General features: G+C 50.6%; 1 protein-coding gene across 1 annotated transcript; it reads right to left on the reverse strand.

Annotated features, from left to right (window-relative positions):
* Positions 1-560: 560 nt before the first annotated feature.
* On the reverse strand, positions 561-19,101 carry LOC101039706 (cardiotrophin-2). Its single transcript, XM_074381569.1, has 4 exons — positions 19,074-19,101; positions 18,401-18,526; positions 4,482-4,618; positions 561-1,019 (listed from the first exon to the last, which is right to left on the reverse strand). The coding sequence occupies exons 1-4, from the start codon at positions 19,099-19,101 to the stop codon at positions 561-563; spliced, it is 750 nt and encodes a 249-aa protein (XP_074237670.1).
* Between the last annotated feature and the right edge of the window lie 8 nt (positions 19,102-19,109).

Here is a 19,109-nt window from a genome sequence, read left to right on the forward strand (position 1 = left end):
GATCAGGAAGTGGTGCCCCTGAGGACAGGAAGTGAAATAGTAGCCCCTGACAGAGAGGCCAACGAGGGGAGCCGATGAACCTCAGCAGGAAGAAGGGAGGCCTATCTGCTCAGAAAGGCAGGATCCTCATAGAGGAAATGAGGTAGACGGAGACAGGAAGGCAGACCTGACCTCCCCAAAATTACCAAAAGGAGAAGGTCTCCGGGAGAGCCTAGGAAGGGGACCAACTGTCCTCTCCCTGTAGGGTGGCAGGTGAAATCTCTTTGGAGAGGCACGTCTTTCCAACCAGGAAGTGGACCCCAGTACCACTGGATGAGTAGCCCATGGAGTGATATCCACGGAGATTGACCCAGACCTGGAAAGCAGGCCAGAGGACCTGGGCAGGAAGGCCCCCGAAATAAGGAATTGAGACCTGGCTTCCAGGAAATATTCCCAGACATGGCACCCAAGCCCCGTCTGCTAGACAAGCTGTATCTCCTTCTCTAGCCCAAAAGCAAGGCAGAAAAGAGGCCATTATGAAACAGGAAGTGCTGCAGCCTCTGACAGGAAGTCCTGCCCCTCTATGCTGGGTACTTAGCCTTGAGCAGAGCCAAGTCCCTCACAGCACGGTCTGTCCAGTGGCCATATTCCCGGGTCACCACGTAGCCTCGACATTTCCTCTCGAAGGCCGAGGCCCCAAAGGCAACAAGCCCGAGAGTATCCTCTTCTGGGGGGATTGGCAGCCCCAGGGCCGTCATGATGGTGGCCATGTTGCCTAGCAGGCCTTGAGCCCTGAGTCTCGCAGCCCTGAGCTGAGCCAGCAGGATGGGACTGCCAGGGTTCAGGTCGCTCTGGTCATCCCCCACGAGCTGGAGGTGCTGGGTCAAGGCCAGGAAGGCCCCCTGGGCAAGTCTCAGCCGTTCCCCATCATCCAGGGCATGCCAGGTCTTGAAGAAGGCCGTGGCAGGAGGCAGGCTGCTGAGCTGGAGCTCAGGGGCTGAGAAGCCAGGGTCACTAAAAGGGCTGCCCTGGTACCGGAGCTGCAGGAAGGACAGAGACAGACAGGAGTAAGAAGACCAGAGCGGTGCCTGGGACTCTGACTTCACGCCTGCGCGCCGAGACTGGCTTCTTCCCAGGAGTCACCACTTGCTGCGTCTCCCGGAGCTGCTGGGATGTCCTGACACAGGGCAAGGGCTCTAGGAGGCTCAGGTGTGTCATTCTGTGCATTCTAGCTTTGCAAGGTGGAGTCACAAGCTTCAGGAATTCCCACCTGGCAGTATTATTATGAAGATGATAGGAAATCATATATATAAAGGACTTAGCAGGTTAGGCATGGTGGCTCACGCTTGTAATCTGAGCACTTTGGGAGGCTGAGAGGGCAGATCACTTGAGGTCAGGAGTTCAAGACCAGCCTGGTTAACATGGCAAGAACCTGTCTCTAAAATACAAAAATTAGCCAGGTTGTGGTAGTGCATGCCTGTTATCCCAGCTACTTGGGAGGCTGAGGCTCAAGAATTGCTTGAACCTAGGAGCAGAGGTTGCAATGAGCTGAGATTACATTACTGCACTCCAGCCTGGGTGACAGAGTAAAACGGTCTTAAAAAAAAAAAAAAAAAAAAAAAAAAAAAAAGCAGGCCGGGCGCGGTGTCTCAAGCCTGTAATCCCAGCACTTTGGGAGGCCGAGGTGGGTGGATCACGAGGTCAAGAGATCGAGACCATCCTGGTCAACAAGGTGAAACCTCATCTCTACTAAAAATACAAAAAGTTAGCTGGGCATGGCGGTGCGTACCTGTAATCCCAGCTACTCAGGAGGCTGAGACAGGAGAATTGCCTGAACCCAGGAGGCGGAGGTTGCAGTGAGCCGAGATCATGCCATTGCACTCCAGCCTGGGTAACAAGAGTGAAACTCCGTCTCAAAAAAAAAAGCACTTAGCACAGAGTCTAATATACAATATAACATCTGATAAACAATAAGGGTGTGATAAGCCATCATTAATTAATATTTATATTAATATCAATGAACATAATTATTACTGTACTATTTCATTATTAATTTATTTATTTTGAGACAGGGTTTTGCTCTTGTTGCCCAGGCTGGAGTGCAATGGCACGATCGTGGCTCACTGCATGCTCTGCCTCCAAAGTTCAAGCAATTCTGCCTCAGCCTCTCAAGTAGCTGGGATTACAGGCATGAGCCACCACACCCAGTCTACTGTAATATTTTAAACCAAGTATATTATTGACAATGTAGTTATAGCCTGGTATCTTTTTTTAAAATCTACAGCATTTAGTTATATTTGCTTATTTTATTTCATTTTATTTATTTGTTTGTTTGTTTTGAGATAGAGTTTCGCTCTCGTTGCCCAGGATGGAGTGCAATGGCGTGATCTCTGCTCACTGCAACCTCTACCTCCTAGGGTCAAGCGATTCTCCTGCCTCCGCCTCCTAGGTAGCTGGGATTACAGGCATGTGCCACCATGCCCAGCTAATTTTTTGTATTTTCAGCAGAGTTGGGGTTTCTCCATGTTGGTCAGGCTGGTCTCAAACTCCCGACCTCAGGTGATCAGCTCGCCTCAGCCTCCCAAAGTGCTGGGATTACAGGTGGGAACCACCACACCTGGCTTTTTTTTTTTTTTTTTTCTTCCTGAGACAGAGTCTTGCTCTGTTACCCAGGCTGGAGTGCAGTGGCACAATCTTGGCTCACTGCAACCTCCACCTCCCAGGTTCAAGCAATTCTCCTGCTTCAGCCTCCTAAATAGCTAGGATTAGCTCAGCTAATTTTTGTATTTTTAGTAGAGACAGGGTTTCATCATGTTGGCCAGGCTGGTCTCAAACTCCTGACCTGTGATCTGCCCACCTCGGCCTTCCAAAGTACTGGGATTACAGGCATAAGCCACCACACCCGGCCTGTTAATTTTATTGCAATCATTAATAAATACTTGTTAATATTTTTACATTTAATCAAGAACCTTCTCCATCAAAGTTCTATCACAAAGTAAGATCACCAGAATCTTTTTTTCCCCCCCCTCTGGAACAGGGTCTTACTCTGTCACCCTTGCTGGAATGCAGTGGTGCAATCTCTCACTGCAACCTCCACCTCCCAGGTTCAAGAGATTCTTTTGCCTCAGCCTCCTGAGTAAAAAAGCACACTTTTACTCCTCAGCTGGGAGTAAAAGTGTGCACCACCACACCTGGCTAATTTTTGTATTTTTGGAAGAGACAGGGTTTGGGCCATGTTGGCCAGGCTGGTCTTGAACTACTGACCTCAGGTGATCTGCCCCCCTCAGCCTACCAAAGTGCTGGGATTACAGGTGTTAGCCACAGTGCTTGGCCCCTGGGACCTTAGTGCACACTGATAGATATCCTAACCGGCAGATTGCCTGGTCCCACACCCCCATTTACGAGTGGAAAAACTGAGGCTCAGGGTGCCCAAGGCTATCCAGGGAATAGTGACAGCTATGGGACTAGAAACTGGGTTGAAAGGTTCAGTAACTTCACACTGGCCAGAAGTCTAGCACAGAGAAAGACCTGCAAATGCCAGGGCCTCCAGGGCCAGGCAGATAGTGTTAGTTGTGAAGAAGGAGGACTGTGATGCCGGGTAGGAGCACTGACCAGTGGCATCCCCATACCTGCTACAGACAGCGATTCATATTCACACTTTGAACAGGAGCTGTATGGACCAAACCAAAAAACAGCTGTGGGTCAGACTCAGCCAACGGGCTGCCAGCTTTAACTTTGAGGGGGTGTGGTGGGCCTGGAGGGGGGAAGAAATTCCACAGACTTGGCTTCAGATCCTTGCACTGCCAGTTATTAGCTCTGTGACCTGGGGCAAATTATTCAGCCCCCCTAAGACTCCGTTTCTTCATCAGTAAAATGGATTATAATTCCACCTCCTAGAATTGTTTGAGGAGTCAGTAAGATAATGGGGGTAGAGGATAGGCACAGTGGCTCACGCCTGTAATCCCAGCGAATTAGGAGGCGGAGGCAGGTGGATCAATTGAGGCCAGGGGTTTAAACTGGCCAACATGGTGAAATCCCGTCTCTGCTAAAAATATAAAAATTAGCTGAATGTGGTGGCATACACCTGTAATCCCAGCTACTTGGGAGGCTGAGACACAAGAATCACTTGAACCCAGGAGGTAGAGGTTGCAGTGAGCTGAGATCGCATCACTGCACTCCAGCCAGGGCGACAGATGATGGGGATAGAGTGCCAAGCAGGCATGGGCCCAGGTAATCAGGCAGCATGAGTGGTGGGAAAGTAATCTTGGCTGTATAAAGCCCTTCTCTCTGGGTGTGTCCTTTGAACCGTCACAGTCCTGGGAAGTCGGCAAAGGCACACTCAGCATCCTATTTTGCAGATGAGGAAGCTGAGACCAAGAGAGGAAGAATGACTTGCCCAAGGTCACCCAGGTGCCAGTGACAGCCTTTGAGTGAGTGTGGCTCTAGTGAACACTGGAGTGTCCCTCTCCCCTCGTCCCCTGCTCATGCCCCTTGTCACTCACATAAGTCTGCAGCAGCGTTGACGTGTTCTTCTGCATGTAGAGGGCCAGGCTGTAGGCTTGACTAATGGGCTCAGCCGGGGAGATGGGGGCTGCTGAGCTGAGGGGTGGTGACAGCAGGGTCAGCAGGCAGAGGCGGGCTGGCAGAGGAAGCCGGAGGTCAGCACCATGGCCCTGACCCTGCCTCCAATTCATTCATTCATCTTTACAACTCCTGAAAAGGGCCCAGCCCTTGTGGGCCTACCTCGATCCTGTGTACCCAAGTCAGTGACAAACCCTCCTGCAGTAGATTATCCTGGCCCAGAACACTGGGAACTCCAGGGTCACTGATTCAGCTAGTTGACATTTTCTTTCTTTCTTTCTTTCTTTTTTTTTTTGAGATGGTGTTTCACTCTTGTTTTCCAGGCTAGACTGCAGTGGTGCTGTCTCAGTTCACTGCAACCTCCACCTCCCAGGCTCAAGTGATTCTCCTGTGTCAACCTCACGAGTAGCTGGGATTACAGGCATGCACCATTATGCCTGACTAATTTTGTATTTTTAATAGAGACAAGGTTTCTCGATGTTGATCAGGCTAGTCTCGAACTCCCGACCTCAGGTGATCCACTTGCCTCGGCCTCCCAAAGTTCTGGGATTACAGGCATGAGCCACCATGCCCGGCCAGCTACTGGACATTTTCACTTGAATATTAGTAAGCATCTCAAACTCAAAATATCCAGGCTTTAATTCTGGAATATTCCCCCAAGCCCCTCCTCTCTCAAGCTCCCTTGTCTCAGGTGAAGGCACTTTCATTCTTCTAGTTGCTCAGGCCAAAGCCATGGTGTGCAATTTGATGTTCCACTTTATTCTTACTCTACACATCCAGTCCCACAGTAAATCCTGTTAATTCTATCCTTTAAAGGCAGACGGTGAAAGTGTGACTTTTTTCCTTCTTTTAGAGATGAGGAGTTGGCCAGGCATGGTGGCTCATGCCGATAATCTTAGCACTTTGGAAGGCCAAGGCAAGCAGATCACCTGAGTTCAGGAGTTCGAGACCAGCCTGACCAAAATGGAGAAAACCTGTCTCTATTAAAAATACAAAATTAGCAGGCTGCAGTGGCAGACACCTGTAATCCCAGCTACTTGAGAGGCTGAGGCAGGAGAATCGCTTGAACCCAGGAGGCAGAGGTTGCAGTGAGCTGAGATTGTACCACTATACGCCAGCCTTGGCAACAAGAGTGAAACTCTATCTCAAAAAAAAAAAAAAATAATAGAGATAGGGTTTTACTCTGTCACCCAGGCTGGAATACAGGGGAGTGATCATAACTCACCACAGCCTCAAATTCCTGGAGGCAGGGGATCTCCCACCTCAGCCTCCCAAGTAGCTGGGACTACAGGCCCATGCCACCACACTCAGTTAATTTTCTTTCTTTCTTTCTTTCTTTTTTTTTTTTTTTTTTGAGACAGAGTCTCACTCAGCCACCCAGGCTGGATGGAGTGCAGTGGTGTGATCTTCGCTCACTGCAGCCACCATCTTCCCAGTTCAAGTGATTCTCCCATCTCGGCCTCTCAAGTAGCTGGGACTACAGGCGCCTGTTTTCATGCTCGGCTGATTTTTCTCTATTAGTACAGATGGGGTTTCACCATTTTGGCCAGGCTGGTCTTGAACTCCTGATCACAGGTGATCTGCCTGCCTCAGTCTCCCAAAGTGCTGGGATTACAGGTGTGACCCACTGCGCCTGGCCAATTTTTTAAATTTTATGTAGAGACAGGGTCTCACTATGTTGCCCACGCTGGTCTCCATCTTTTGGCCTCCTGCCTTGGCCTCCCAAAGTCCTGGGATTACAGGCATGAGCACATGCTGGTATGCTTATCTTAAACGTGAATAGATGCTGCCAAATTGTCCTCTCAAAGATCTGGTCCAGTTTATGTGTCCGCCAACAGTGTGAGGCTGAGAGAGGAGGAGAATGACCTAAGGTCACCAGCCGGGAGCAATGGAGAAGAGAGACAAACCCAGCGCAGCCTCCTTCATTCCCTTTTCCACATTCCTGAGTTCCCAGAGTTCAGAAGCAACTCAGAGAAGCCTGGGAGGGAATACCATTTCATTCCTTCATTTGACAAACTTGGGGCTTGCCCTGGTTTGCACCTGTAATCCCTCCCTTTTGGGAGGATCGCTTGGGCCTCAGAGTTTGAGACCAGCCTGGACAACATACAGAGATCATATCCCGACACAAAGGCTTTTTAAAAAAAATTCTGGGTGCAGTGGCTCATGCCTGTAATCCCACCACTTTGAGAGGTCAAGGTGGGTGGATCACTTGAGGTCAGGAGTTCAAGACCAGCCTGGCCAACATGGTGAAACCCTGTCTCTATGAAAAATATAAAAATTAGCCAGGCGTGGTAGCGGGCATCTGTAATCCCAGCTACTCAGGAGGCTGAGGCAAGATAATCGCTTGAACCCAGGAGGTGGAGGTTACAGTGAGCTGAGATTATGCTACCACACACTGGCCTAGGCAACAGAGCAAAAATTCTGTCTCAAAAAAAAAAAAAAAAAAAAAATTAGCGTGACCTGCTAACATACACCTGTAGTCTCAGCTACTCAGGAAGCTGAGGCAGGAGGACCGCTTGAGCCCTGGAGTTCAAGCCTGCAACGAGCACAGATTCTGCCACTGGACTCCAGCCTGGGCCACGGAGCAAGACCCTGTCTCAAAAAACAAACAAACCACCACCAACAATAAAAGCCACAGTTGGCTCACTGCACCACTGTCTGTCACACTAGCTTTACAATTTACTTAATAGCACATGTATTATGTGTCTGCAGAGCGAAATTTCCATGAGGCCATGGATTTTGTCTGTTTGTTCACTGCTGTCTCCCCAGATGCTTCGAACAGTACCTAGCACATGATAGGTACTCAAGAAATATTTATCAAATGAATGATGAACGAAGCCTTGATGTGGGAGGATTTCCAGCAGGTGCAAAGACAGCTGGGCACCTGAGTCACAGAGAGGAGGGGCTGTCTGGGTCCCCCCCTCCTGCGTCTCTGGGGCCTGGCGCCCCTGCCCTTCACTCACCCAGTGGACAGCTCATGTTCTCTCCTCGGCTCCTTCCTCTCCGCAGCCTCTGGGTCTTTCAGGACACCTGACCTCCTGCCCCTCAGGTGTCTTTATACCTGGGGCTGAGCCCTGGGGCCGCCCAAGAGAGAGGGAGTCACACCCTGGGGAGGGGGACAGGATTGGGCAGGGCCCTGGCAAAGAATGAGAGAAAGACCTGGCCACCAGACAGGACAGGGAGCCGGTGGGAGGACCCGGATGGGGGTGCACGTGTTCCACACGGGAGGTCTGGGACTGGGAAGTCGAAGCCCCAGAGGCAGGAAATAGGTAGGGAAGGGGGCACAGAGGGGACGCCCAGGCCCCTCCAGCTCCCAAACTCGACCCTAAACCCTGGTGGCTGGGAGGGCGGGGGCAAGGGCGGGATGGGGATTATCTGGGGACAAAGGGGCCGCCCTGCTCCCTGCTGTTCAGCACGTCCTGGGATCCAGTTTCCCAGAGGAGGCCACCTCCTGCTCCGCCCCACAGGGACCCAGTCACTTGGCCCAGGCTCCCGAGTTTGGAAAAGGGACAGGAGGGTGGAGTGTGAGCAACATCGTCCACACATGGGTGCACCCATAGGCACAGCAACATTCACACGTCTACACATGCATTGGCACGAGGGCACACAGAGGCGCGAGCACACACTTTCATGTGCTCACTCATTCAGCGGTTAGGGGCCCTTAACTGTGCACCAGTCCCTGTTTTAAGTGTGGGGACAGAGCATGGAACAAGACAGACAAATATCCATGCCCTCATGGAGCTGAAATTTTAGCAGGCATGGTTACATGCATGTGGGATTCTGCCAGGCTTACACACATCACACAGAGTCCCAGACGCATGTATGCACATAGACAGGGGAACACATATTGCACCCCTGGGGGCCCAGCCAGAGGCACCTGCACGGAACAGACATGGGACATGCAACTCATGCCCACATATGTGCACAGACGCACACGGAGCTGGGGGCCAGCAGTCCTGGGATCTGGCCATGTCTCAGCCTCTGATATACTGAGAGATCTCATCCCTCTGCCCAGGCACAACACACTCGGATACACACAAACACCTGAGGCACTGTCCCTCAGGAAAGCCTTGCAGCAGAGGGGCAGGGTTGGAGAGACACGCTAGGTTCTAGTCTCACTCCTGTGCTTCCCCAAACTCTCCATCATGGAACAAATGTTCAGTTCTCATCCCCTGCCCACCTCCTGAGTCAGGCAGTCATCAGTCAGACTCCTACCCTAGCGGGCTGGAATCCTGTTCTACCCTAGCTCCCCTGGTCAGGTGGTGACCTGAAGGTAGAGGGGCCCGCACGGGCACTCAACAGGTATTTTTTTGTTTGTTTTGAGATGGAGTCTCACTCTGTTGCCCAGGCTGGAATGCAGGGGCACCATCTCAGCTCACTGCAACCTCCACCTCCTGGGTTCAAGTGATTCTCTGCCTCAGCCTCCTGAGTTGCTGGGATTACAAGTGCCTACCACCATGCCCAGCTAATTTTTGTATTTTTAGTAGAGATGAGGTTTCACTGTTTTGGCCAGGCTGGTCCTGAACTCCCGACCCCAGGTGATCAGCCTGCCTTGGCTTCCCAAAGTGCTGGGATTACAGGCGTGAGCCACCGTGCCAGGCCCAAAAGAAGTTTTTTTTGAGATACAGGGTCTTGCTCTGTTGCCCAGGCTGGAGTGCAGTGGCACCATCATAGCTCACTGCAGCCTCCACCTCCTGGGTTCAAGTGATCCTCCCACTTTAACCTTTCAAAGTGTTGGGATTACAGGTATGAGCCACTGCACCTGGCCCCAGTAGGTATTAAGAGAACACCTACTGTGTGCCAGCACCAGGGTGGATAATAAGGCAGGTAAAGTCCTTGTCTCACAGGCACACAGTCCAGTGGGGGAGAACAAGAAGAAACATATGAATGAAAAAAAAACACCAAGGTTTCCTAAAATGACATGGTGCTGAAAAGAAGCCCAGACAGGTTGATGCGATGAGCTGGGGGTTGGGAAGACTTAGATAAAGAGCCTGAGGCCCAGAAACGGGCAGCTACTTACCTGGCATCACACAGCAGAGCCAGGGCAGATGCTAGACTCCTGTCTCCAGGTTGGGGTGGTTGTGGGGTTCCAGATCTGAACTGTGAGCTGAAGGAGGGTGGGAGGAGGTTGAGGGAAAAGATGGGTTCTCAGGTGAGGGGTCCTAAACAGGCTCTCCAAGTCTGGGGCCTGCCAGGGCTGCAGGCAGTGATGTCAGGGGATTATAGGAGGCCCATTGAGTTGGTGCAGGCCATGGTAGTGGAGTAGGGGGAAGAGGAGGGGCAGGAGGGGGAGAGCGAGGCAGATACTTGATCTGGAGCTATTCACAGGTGGACGGCATATGTGGGGCAGCCCACCACCACCCACCTTTCTCTGGGGCTTCCCTTTCTTTCTCTTTCCCCATCAAGGTGTTTTTTTGTTTTGTTTTTTTTTGTTTTGTTTTGGAGCGTCTGTCACCCAAGCTAGAGTGCCGTGGTGCAATCTTGGCCATGCAACCTCCGCCTCCTGGGTTTAAGCAAGCCTCCTGCCTCAGCCTGCTGAGTAGCTGGGATTACAGGCATGTGCCATCACACCCTGCTAATTTTTGTATTTTTAATAGAGACGGGGTTTCACCATGTTGGCCAGGCTGATCACAAACTCCTGACCTCAAGTGATTTCCTCGGCTCAGCAAGTGCTGGGATTACAGGTGTGAGCCCCCACACCCAGCCCCACAGGTGTTCTTCACAGCTGGAGTAATTAGCTTCAACTCAGGCCCAGCTTTGTTGTTCAAGGCATCTGTCATCTGTCTCCGCAGAGGTCTGCAGCTCTGCCCCCTCTATCCCCATTGTGCCCCACCCTGCAGGTCAACTTGTCTCCATCCCTGTTTTGATCACACCAGAAGCTGACACCTTGGGAATCCAGCAATTTAGGAGGCAGCAGGCTTTGGTTTAAGTCCTTTGTTCATCTTTCTTTCTTTTTTTGTTTTTGAGATGGAGTCTTGCCCGATTGCCAGGCGAGAGTGCAGTGGCCTGATCTCGGCTCACTGCAACCTCTACTTCCCGGTTCAAGTGATTCTCCTGCCTCAGCCTCCCGAGTAGCTGGTATTACAGGCGCATGCCACTATGCCTGGCTAATTTTTGTATTTTTAGTTAAGAGACCAGGTTTCACCATGTTGGCCAGGATGGTCTCAATCTTCTGACCTCGTAATCTGCCTGCCTCGGCCTCCCAAAGTGCTAGGATTACAGGTGTGAGCCACTGTGCTCGGCGTTTTTTTTTTTTGTTTGTTTGTTTTTTTGTGTTTTTTTTTTTTTGTTTTTTTTGAGAGGGAGTTTCACTCTCGTTGCCCAGGTTGGAGTGCAATGGCACAATCTTGGCTCATCACAACCTCTGCCTCCTGGGTTTAAGTGATTCTCCTGCCTCAGCCTCTTTAGTAGCTGGGATTACAGGCATGCGCCACCATGCCCAGCTAATCTTCTATTTTTTTTTTTTTGAGACAGAGTTTCGCTCTTGTTACCCAGGCTGGAGTGCAATGGCGCGATCTCGGCTCACCGCAACCTCCGCCTCCTGGGCTCAGGCAATTCTCCTGCCTCAGCCTCCTGAGTAGCTGGGATTACAGGCACGCGCCACCACGCCCAGCTAGTTTTTTGTATTTTTAGTAGAGACGGGGTTTCACCATGTTGACCAGGATGGTCTCGATCTCTCGACCTCGTGATCCACCTGCCTCGGCCTCCCAAAGTGCTGGGATTACAGGCTTGAGCCACCGCGCCCGGCCTAATCTTCTATTTTAAGTAGAGATGGGGTTTCTCCATGTTGGCCAGGCTGGTCTTGAACTCCTGACCTCAGGTGATCTGCCCGCCTTGGCCTCCCAAAGTGCTGGGATTACAGTCTTGAGTCCACACGTCCAGCCTCATTTTTTTTTTTTTTTTTTGACGGAGTTTCGCTCTTGTTACCCAGGCTGGAGTGCAATGGCGCAATCTTGGCTCACCGCAACCTCCGCCTCCTGGGCTCAGGCAATTCTCCTGCCTCAGCCTCCTAAGTAGCTGGGATTACAGGCATGCGCCACCACGCCCAGCTAGTTTTTTTTTTTTTTGTATTTTTTTTAGTAGAGACGGGGTTTCACCATGTTGACCAGGATGGTCTCGATCTCTCGACCTCGTGATCCACCCACCTCGGCCTCCCAAAGTGCTGGGATTACAGACTTGAGCCAGCGCGCCCGGCTTTTTTTTTTTTTTTTTTTTTAAGACAGAGTCTCACTCTGTTGCCCAGGTTAGAGTGCAGTGGCGTCATCTTGGCTCACTGTAACCTCTGCCTCCCGAGTTTAAGGGATTCTCGTGCCTCAGCCTCCCAAGTAGCTCAGATCACAGGTATGTGCCACATGCCCAGTTAATTTTTTGTATTTTTAGTAGAGACAGGATTTTGCCATGTTGCTCAGGCTGGTCTTGAACTCCTGGCCTCAAGCAATCTGCCTGCCTCAGCCTCCCAAAGTGTTGCAATTACAAGCATGAGCCACTGCGCCCAGACCCTGCCTTTGTTCTTTGCTAGCTTGGACACATTCCTTAACCTCTCTGAGCCTTAGTTTGCTCCCTTGTCTGGAAACTGGGATAATTATTCCCATGCATGGGTTTTCACTGATTCCACCTGCCAAGTGTCCTGACCCCTACTATGAGGCCCCTCCTGGGCCTGTTAAGGGTTGCACCACTAACACATAATGCCTGCAACCAATGGCAAAGGCTCAATGTCCATGAGCCTATGCCTGGAGCCCAACTCCACACCCCAGTCGCACACGTGCTCCCAAAGAGATCTGGTGCCTTTGCTCAAGCATGACCCAGTGTCATCCAGAAAACCACACAGTGGGGCCCATTCAGGACAGAGGCAAGTGTGCTGGGTGCAGTGGCTCACACCTGTAATCTCAGCACTTTGGGAGGCTAAGGCGAGGGGATTGCTTGAGGCCAGTTCAAGACCAGCCTGGGCAACATAGTGTGACCCTTGTCTCTACAAAAAATACAAAAATTAGCCAGGCAAGGTGGTGTGCACCTGTAGCCCCAGCTACTCGGGAGGCTGAGATGGGATAATTGCTTGAGCCTGGGAGGTCAAGGCTGCAGTGAGCTGTGACTGTGGCACTGCACTCCAGCCTGGGTGACAGAGTGAGATCTCGTATTTTTTTTTTTTTAAAAGGCTGAGCAGGATGGCTTGCACCTGTAATCCCAGCACTTTGGAAGGCCAAGGTGGGAGTTCAAGACCAGCCTGGCCAACACAATGAAACCCCATCTCCACTAAAAATACAAAAATTAGCTGGGCGTGGTGGTGCATGCCTGTAATCCCAGCTACTTAGGCTGTGGCAAGAGAATCGCTTGAACCCAGGAGTCAGAGGTTGCAGTGAGCTGAGATCAAACCACGGCACTCCAGCCTGAGAGGCAGAGTGAGACTCCGTCTCAAAAAAAAAAAAAAAAAGGCAGGTCACAGTGGCTCACGCGTATAATAGCCAGTACTTTCGGAGGTCGAGGCAGGCAGATCACAAGTTCAGGAGTTTGAGATAAGCATGGCCAACATGGTGAAACCCTGTCTCTACAAAAAAATATATAAAAATTAGCTGGGCATGGTGGCGTGTGCCTGTAATCCCAGCTACTTGGGAAGCTGAGGCAGGAGAATTGCTTGAACTTGGGAGGCAGAGGTTGCAGTGAGCTGAGATCGTGCCACTACACTTCAGCCTGGGTGACAGAGCAAGACTCCTTCAAAAAAAAAAAAAAAGGTATTTAAGAAAAAGATTAATAACTTTATCATTTTTAAATGCCTGTTCATTAGAAAAATTAAAGCAAATCATAAATGAACAAAGAAGAAACCAGCAACACACCCTATTTCACCACCCAGGAGTAACTGTGACTGTGTTAACATTTTGTGAGCGTTGTTCCAGACATTTGATCAGATACATAGAAAAAGATTTTATGACAATCAATTAATACTAGATATCCTATTTTTAAAATTATGTTTAACTTTAACAAAAAGAACACAAATAGAAATTTAACTGAAAGAACTGTGGAACTTCACATAAATGTCTCTTTGCCATCAATAACATTTCCTGTTAAGATTCTTCCAAGTTTAAGAAAAAGGATTTGAAAACCATGAAGGATGAATTCATTTTTGATTTTTTTATTTTTTAAAAATTTTATTTGTTTTTGGCTGGCTTTAGCTCAGCGGTTACTTCGACAGTGCCTTCTATGGTGGAAAACAACAACTCTGTGTGGTTCGAGACCCAAGGGCGCTCTCCCACCCTTTAAAAAAACAACAAAAGGGCCGGGCGCGGTGGCTCAAGCCTGTAATCCCAGCACTTTGGGAGGCTGAGGCGGGTGGATCACGAGGTCAAGAGATCAAGACCATCCTGGTCAACATGGTGAAACCCCGTCTCTACTAAAAATACAAAAACTATGCGCACGCCTGTAATCCCAGCTACTCAGAAGGCTGAGGCAGGAGAATTGCCTGAACCCAGGAGGCAGAGGTTGCGGTGAGCCGAGATCGTGCCATTGCACTCCAGCCTGGGTAACAAGAGCAAAACTCCCTCTCAAAAAAAAAAAAAAAAAAAAAAAAAAAAAGAGCCAGGCTCAGCGGCTCACGCCTGTAATCCCAGCACTCTGGGAGGCTGAGGTGGGCAGATCACCTGAGTTCGGGAGTTCAAGACCAGCCTGACCAACATGGTGAAACCCCGTTTAAAAAAAAATTAATAAAAAATAAAAAATATATATTTTATTTGTTTTTGAGGCAGAGTCTCATTTTGTCACCCAGGCTGGAGTGCAGTGGCACAATCTTGGCTCACTGCAACCTCTGCCTCCCGGGTTCAAGCAATTTTCCTATCTTGGCCTGCAGAGTAGCTGGGATTACAGGCACCTGCCACCACACCAACTAATTTTTGTATTTTTAGTAAAGATGGGGTTCCACTATGTTGGCCAGGCTGGTCACAAACTTCTGACTTCAGGTGATCTGCCCACCTCAGCCTCCCAAAGTGCTGGGATTACAGGGTTAGGGTTCGGGGTGAGCCCAGTCCCCCGTGGTGTTCTTCACATCTGGAGGAATTAGCCTCACTCCAGGCCCACCTCTGTTGTTCAAGGCATCTGTCTCCGCAGAGGTCAGAGGTCTGTAGCCCTGCTCCCTTTACCCTCATCCTGCCCTACCCTGCAGGTCAACTTGTCTCCATCTCTGTTTTGATCCCACCAGAAGCTGATATCTTGGGAATCCCAGGAATTTGGGAGGCAGTGGGCTTTGGTTCAAGTCTTGCCTTTGTTCATCTTTTTTTTTTTTTTTTTTCTTGAGATGGAATCTCACTCTGTCACCCAGGCTGGAGAGCAGTGGCTCGATCTGCAACCTCTGCCTCCCAGGTTTAAGCAATTCCCCTGCCTCAGCCTGCCGAGCAGCAGAGACTACAGGCATGCTACTACCACACCCAGCTAATTTTTTTTTGCATTTTAGTAGAGACGGGGTTTCACCATGTTGGCCAGGATGGTCTCCATCTTCTGACCTCATGATCTGCCTGCCTCTGCCTTCCAAAGTGCTGGGATTACAGCCATGAGCCACCACACCCTGCCTATATTTTTTATTTTTAGAGATGCGGTCTCTTTCTGTTGCCCAGGCTGGAATGCAGTGGCTCAATCATGACTCGCTGCAGCCTTGACCTCCCAGGCTCAGGTGATTCTCCCACCCCAGCCTCTAGAGTAGAAAAAGCCTCCATCAGGTGGCACTAACTTCTCCTGGGACCCAGAGGATGCTGTGCTTGTCATAAGGGCTGTCCATAAGTTTTCTAGTTCTTCTCCTTCCAAGCTGTGTTGAGTCAGCTTCTCTTACCCCTTTAATTAGCTATCTTGGCTCACTGTAACCTCCACCTCCCAAGTTCAAGCAATTCTCCTGCCTCAGCCTCCTGAGTAGCTGGGACTACAGGCGTGCACCACCAAGCCCGACTAATTTTTGTATTTTTTAAGTAGAGATGGGGTTTCACCATATTGGCCAGGCTGGTCTGGAACTCCTGACCTCGTGATCCACCCACCTCAGCCTCCCAAAGTGCTGTGGTAACAGGCATGAGCCATTGCACCTAGCCTTTTAAAAAATATTTTGTTGTTGTTTTGTTTTGAGATAGAATCTCCCTCTGTCATCTAGGCTGAAGTTCAGTGGCGTGATCTCGGCTCACTGCAACCTCCACCTCCTGGGTTCAAGCAATTCTCTGCCTCAACCTCCCCAGCAGCTGGGATTACAGGCATCCACCTCCATGCCCAATTTTTTTTTTGGTATTTTTAGTAGGGAGTTTCACCATCTTGGCCAGGCTGGTCCAACTCCTGACCTCTTGATCCACCCTCCTTGGCCTCCCCAGGTGGTGGGATTACAGGTGTGAGCCACCAGGCCTGGCCTCCACCTCCCAAGTTCAAGTGATTCTCCTGCCTCAGCTTCCTAAGTAGCTAGGATTACAGGCACATGCCAACATGCCTGGCTAATTTTTGCACTTTTAGTAGAAACAGGGTTTCACCATACTGGCCATGGCTGGTCTCCAACTCCTGACTCATGATCTGACTGCCTAGGTCTCCCAAAGTGTGGGGATTGCAGGCGTGAGCCACCACACCTGGCTCACAGTGGCATTTAAATAGAGACCTTTGGGTTGGGTGCAGTAACTCACACCTGTAATCCCAGCATTTTGGGAGAACAAGGCGGGTGGATCACCTGAGGTCAGGAGTTTGAGATCAACCTGACTAATATGAGGAAACCCTGTCTCTACTAAAAATACAAAAATTAGCCGGGCATGGTGGCATGTGCCTGTAATCCCAGATACTTGGGAGGCTGAGACAGGAGAATCACTTGAACCCGGGAGGTGGACGTTGCAGTGAGCTGAGATTGTGCCATTGCACTCCAGCCTAAGCAACAGGGGTGAAACTTCATCTCAAAAAAAAAAAAAAAAAAAAAAAAAGAGCTTTCAGAAAGGTGGGAGACTAAGGCCGGTCGAGGTGGCTCACGCCTGTAATCCCACCACTTTAAGAGGCCAAGGCAGACGGATCACCTGAGGTCGGGAGTTCGAGACCAGCCTGACCAACATGGAGAAACCTGTCTTTACTAAAGATACAAAAAAAATCTCTGGACTTGGTGGCGTATGCCTGTAATCTCAGCTACTCAGAAGGCCGAGGCAGGAGAATCGCTTAAACCTGAGAGGTGGAGATTGCAGTGAGCCAAGATCTTGCCCTTGCACTCCAGACTGGGCAACAAGAGGGAAACTCCGTCTCAAAAAAAAAAAAAAAAAAAAAAAAGTGGGAGAGTAGAAAAAATAAAAAATAAATACATAAATAGAGACCTGAAGGATGACTAGTGAACTAGGTGAAGTGAGATGGGGGTGGGAAGGGTATGTGAAGCAGAAGGAACAGGGTAGAAGGCAATCATGCAAGCCCCAATTAAAGCAGTGAGGATGGCCGGGTGCGGTGGCTCAAGCCTGTAATCCCAGCACTTTGGGAGGCCAAGGCGGGTGGATCACGAGGTCGAGAGATCGAGACCATCCTGGTCAACATGGTGAAACCCCGTCTCTACTAAAAATACAAAAATTAGCTGGGCATGGTGGCGTGTGCCTGTAATCCCAGCTACTCAGGAGGCTGAGGCAGGAGAATTGCCTGAACCCAGGAGGCGGAGGTTGCGGTGAGCCGAGATCGTGCCATTGCACTCCAGCCTGGGTAACAAGAGCGAAACTCCTCCTCCTCCTCCTCAAAAAAAAAAAAAAAAAAAAAAAAAAAAAAAAAAAAAAAGCAGCGAGGATAGAGGAGACAGCCAGTCCTCTAGGGAGGGATAGGAATTTCCTGACTGATAAAGCCTGAGCAGCAAGGAGCCTCCTGTCCTACCTTGGGCAAGTCTCTGCCAAGCTGGAACTTCACACTACACTGGCCAGCCATTGACTTTCCTGATAGAAAAACTGCACCCACCAAGTCCTCGCTGGGGCTGGTGCGCCAAACACAGAAGCCAGAGAGAAGGGGAGGGGGCCGTCTCGGGGACAGAAGTGAGCAGGTTTTCTAGGGGAGGAGGAAGATTGAGAAGGGGGGTATGGCTGTTGGCTCACGCATGTAATCCCAACACTTAGGTAGGCCAACGTGGAAGGAACACATGAGCCCGGGAGTTCAAGACCAGCAGGGAACATAGTGAGACCTCATCTGAACAAAAAATAATTATAGTTTAAAAATTAGCTGGGTGTCGTGGCGCGTGCCTGAAGTCCCAGGTATTCGCAAGGCTGAGGCAGGAGGATCGCTTGAGCCCAGGAGGTCGAGGCTGAAGCGAACTATGATCCTGATATGAACTATGATCACTCCAGCCCAGGCGACAGAGGTCTGGTGGCAAGACCTTAAAACACACAAAAAACAAAAAACGGCAGAGGTGAGAAGCAGTCCCGTTTGCATAGGCAGTTGTGTTTAGGCAGAGGCCTCCAAGGCTGACTGGAAATCAGGTAGGCGATAAGCCTGGACAGCTGTGCAGCGCCCGCAACTCCACGTTGCGGAATTCGTGTTTATAAGACTTCAGTCGAATGGAGACTGAGCGCCCCCTAGGAGCAGTGCTCGGTAATAAGACCCCTATGAGAAGTAGCGGGGCGGGGGTCGGCTCAAGCTGGGAGGAGCCTGCCCGTCAATTTTCCTCTCACGGGAGCTAACTGCGTCCTGCGTTATGGAGTCCTGGACTCCCAGAACTGCTGGGCAGGAAAGGACCTTGGAAAGGGATCTACCACAAAGTGCCCCGTGCCAGAGTTGGGCAGTCTGGTGGCAAGAACACTGTCTTGTTTAACGCTCCCAACTGTGCTTGGAGGTGGGGTTCATTATCCCTATTGTCCCCATTTTGCAGATGAGAAAAAGCAGTTTGGTGGCTTACTGTCGCGGAGCGGGGCGGGAATTCTCTCTGACCCCAGGTCCTTGTCCCCGGAGCCCACACGCTTTGTAAGACACTGATTCCCGGAGGTCTGGGGAGCAGGCATCGAGCGCGAGGCGCTCAGACTTTCTAGAGGACAAGAGCGTGAATGTATCTCCGCGAGAACCACGCCCCCCTGGTCCCGAGGAGATTGATGGATTCCTGCTGCCTTCCTTTAAGAGCCCTCCCCTGAAACACGAAGTCTTCGTTGCCTTCCTTTAAGAGCCCTTCCCTGAAACACGAAGTCCTCGTCCCATGGGGAGGCGGACATTCTTTATTCCTGGATCGCCCGACGTCTTTCTCCCCCACCCGCACTGATGCCCACTGGTGACATAAATCCTCCTCCTCCACTCGTGAGTGAAAGTTTGGGACTACACTTCCCGCCAGGCTGTTCCGAAGCGGGCGGCGGGGAGAGGAGGAAAGAGTCTTTCCGTTTCCGTCGGCTCGTATTTTGGCGTGTCCGCCGAGATTCACATTTCAACAGCAACGTCCTTTCTCTGGTGAGCTCTGCAGGAAACTACATTTCCCAGGAGATGCCGGCGCAGAGGTCAAAGGGCGAGGCCGCCATCTTTACCGTAGTCTTCTCCCCCATGTCCCCAAGGAAGAAGTAAGGCGCCTGGACTACACATCCCGTTACGCCGTCGCCCCAGCCTTGCAGCCGCCATCTTTGCCG

This window comes from Saimiri boliviensis, chromosome 12, assembly GCF_048565385.1.
Source record: "Saimiri boliviensis isolate mSaiBol1 chromosome 12, mSaiBol1.pri, whole genome shotgun sequence".
NCBI lineage: Eukaryota > Metazoa > Chordata > Mammalia > Primates > Cebidae > Saimiri > Saimiri boliviensis.

What these genes read in the sequence shown, in the direction of transcription:
- LOC101039706 (XM_074381569.1), bottom strand. Translation starts at nt 19,101, where the DNA reads ATGGCGGCTGCAAGGCTGGGGCGACGGC. An exon ending in TGCAAGGCTGGGGCGACGGC is followed by an intron (nt 18,527 to 19,073) that starts GTAACGGGATGT and finishes CTTGTCCTCTAG; the next exon opens with AAAGTCTGAGCGCCTCGCGC. An exon ending in CAACGCTGCTGCAGACTTAT is followed by an intron (nt 1,020 to 4,481) that starts GTGAGTGACAAG and finishes TCCTTCCTGCAG; the next exon opens with CTCCGGTACCAGGGCAGCCC.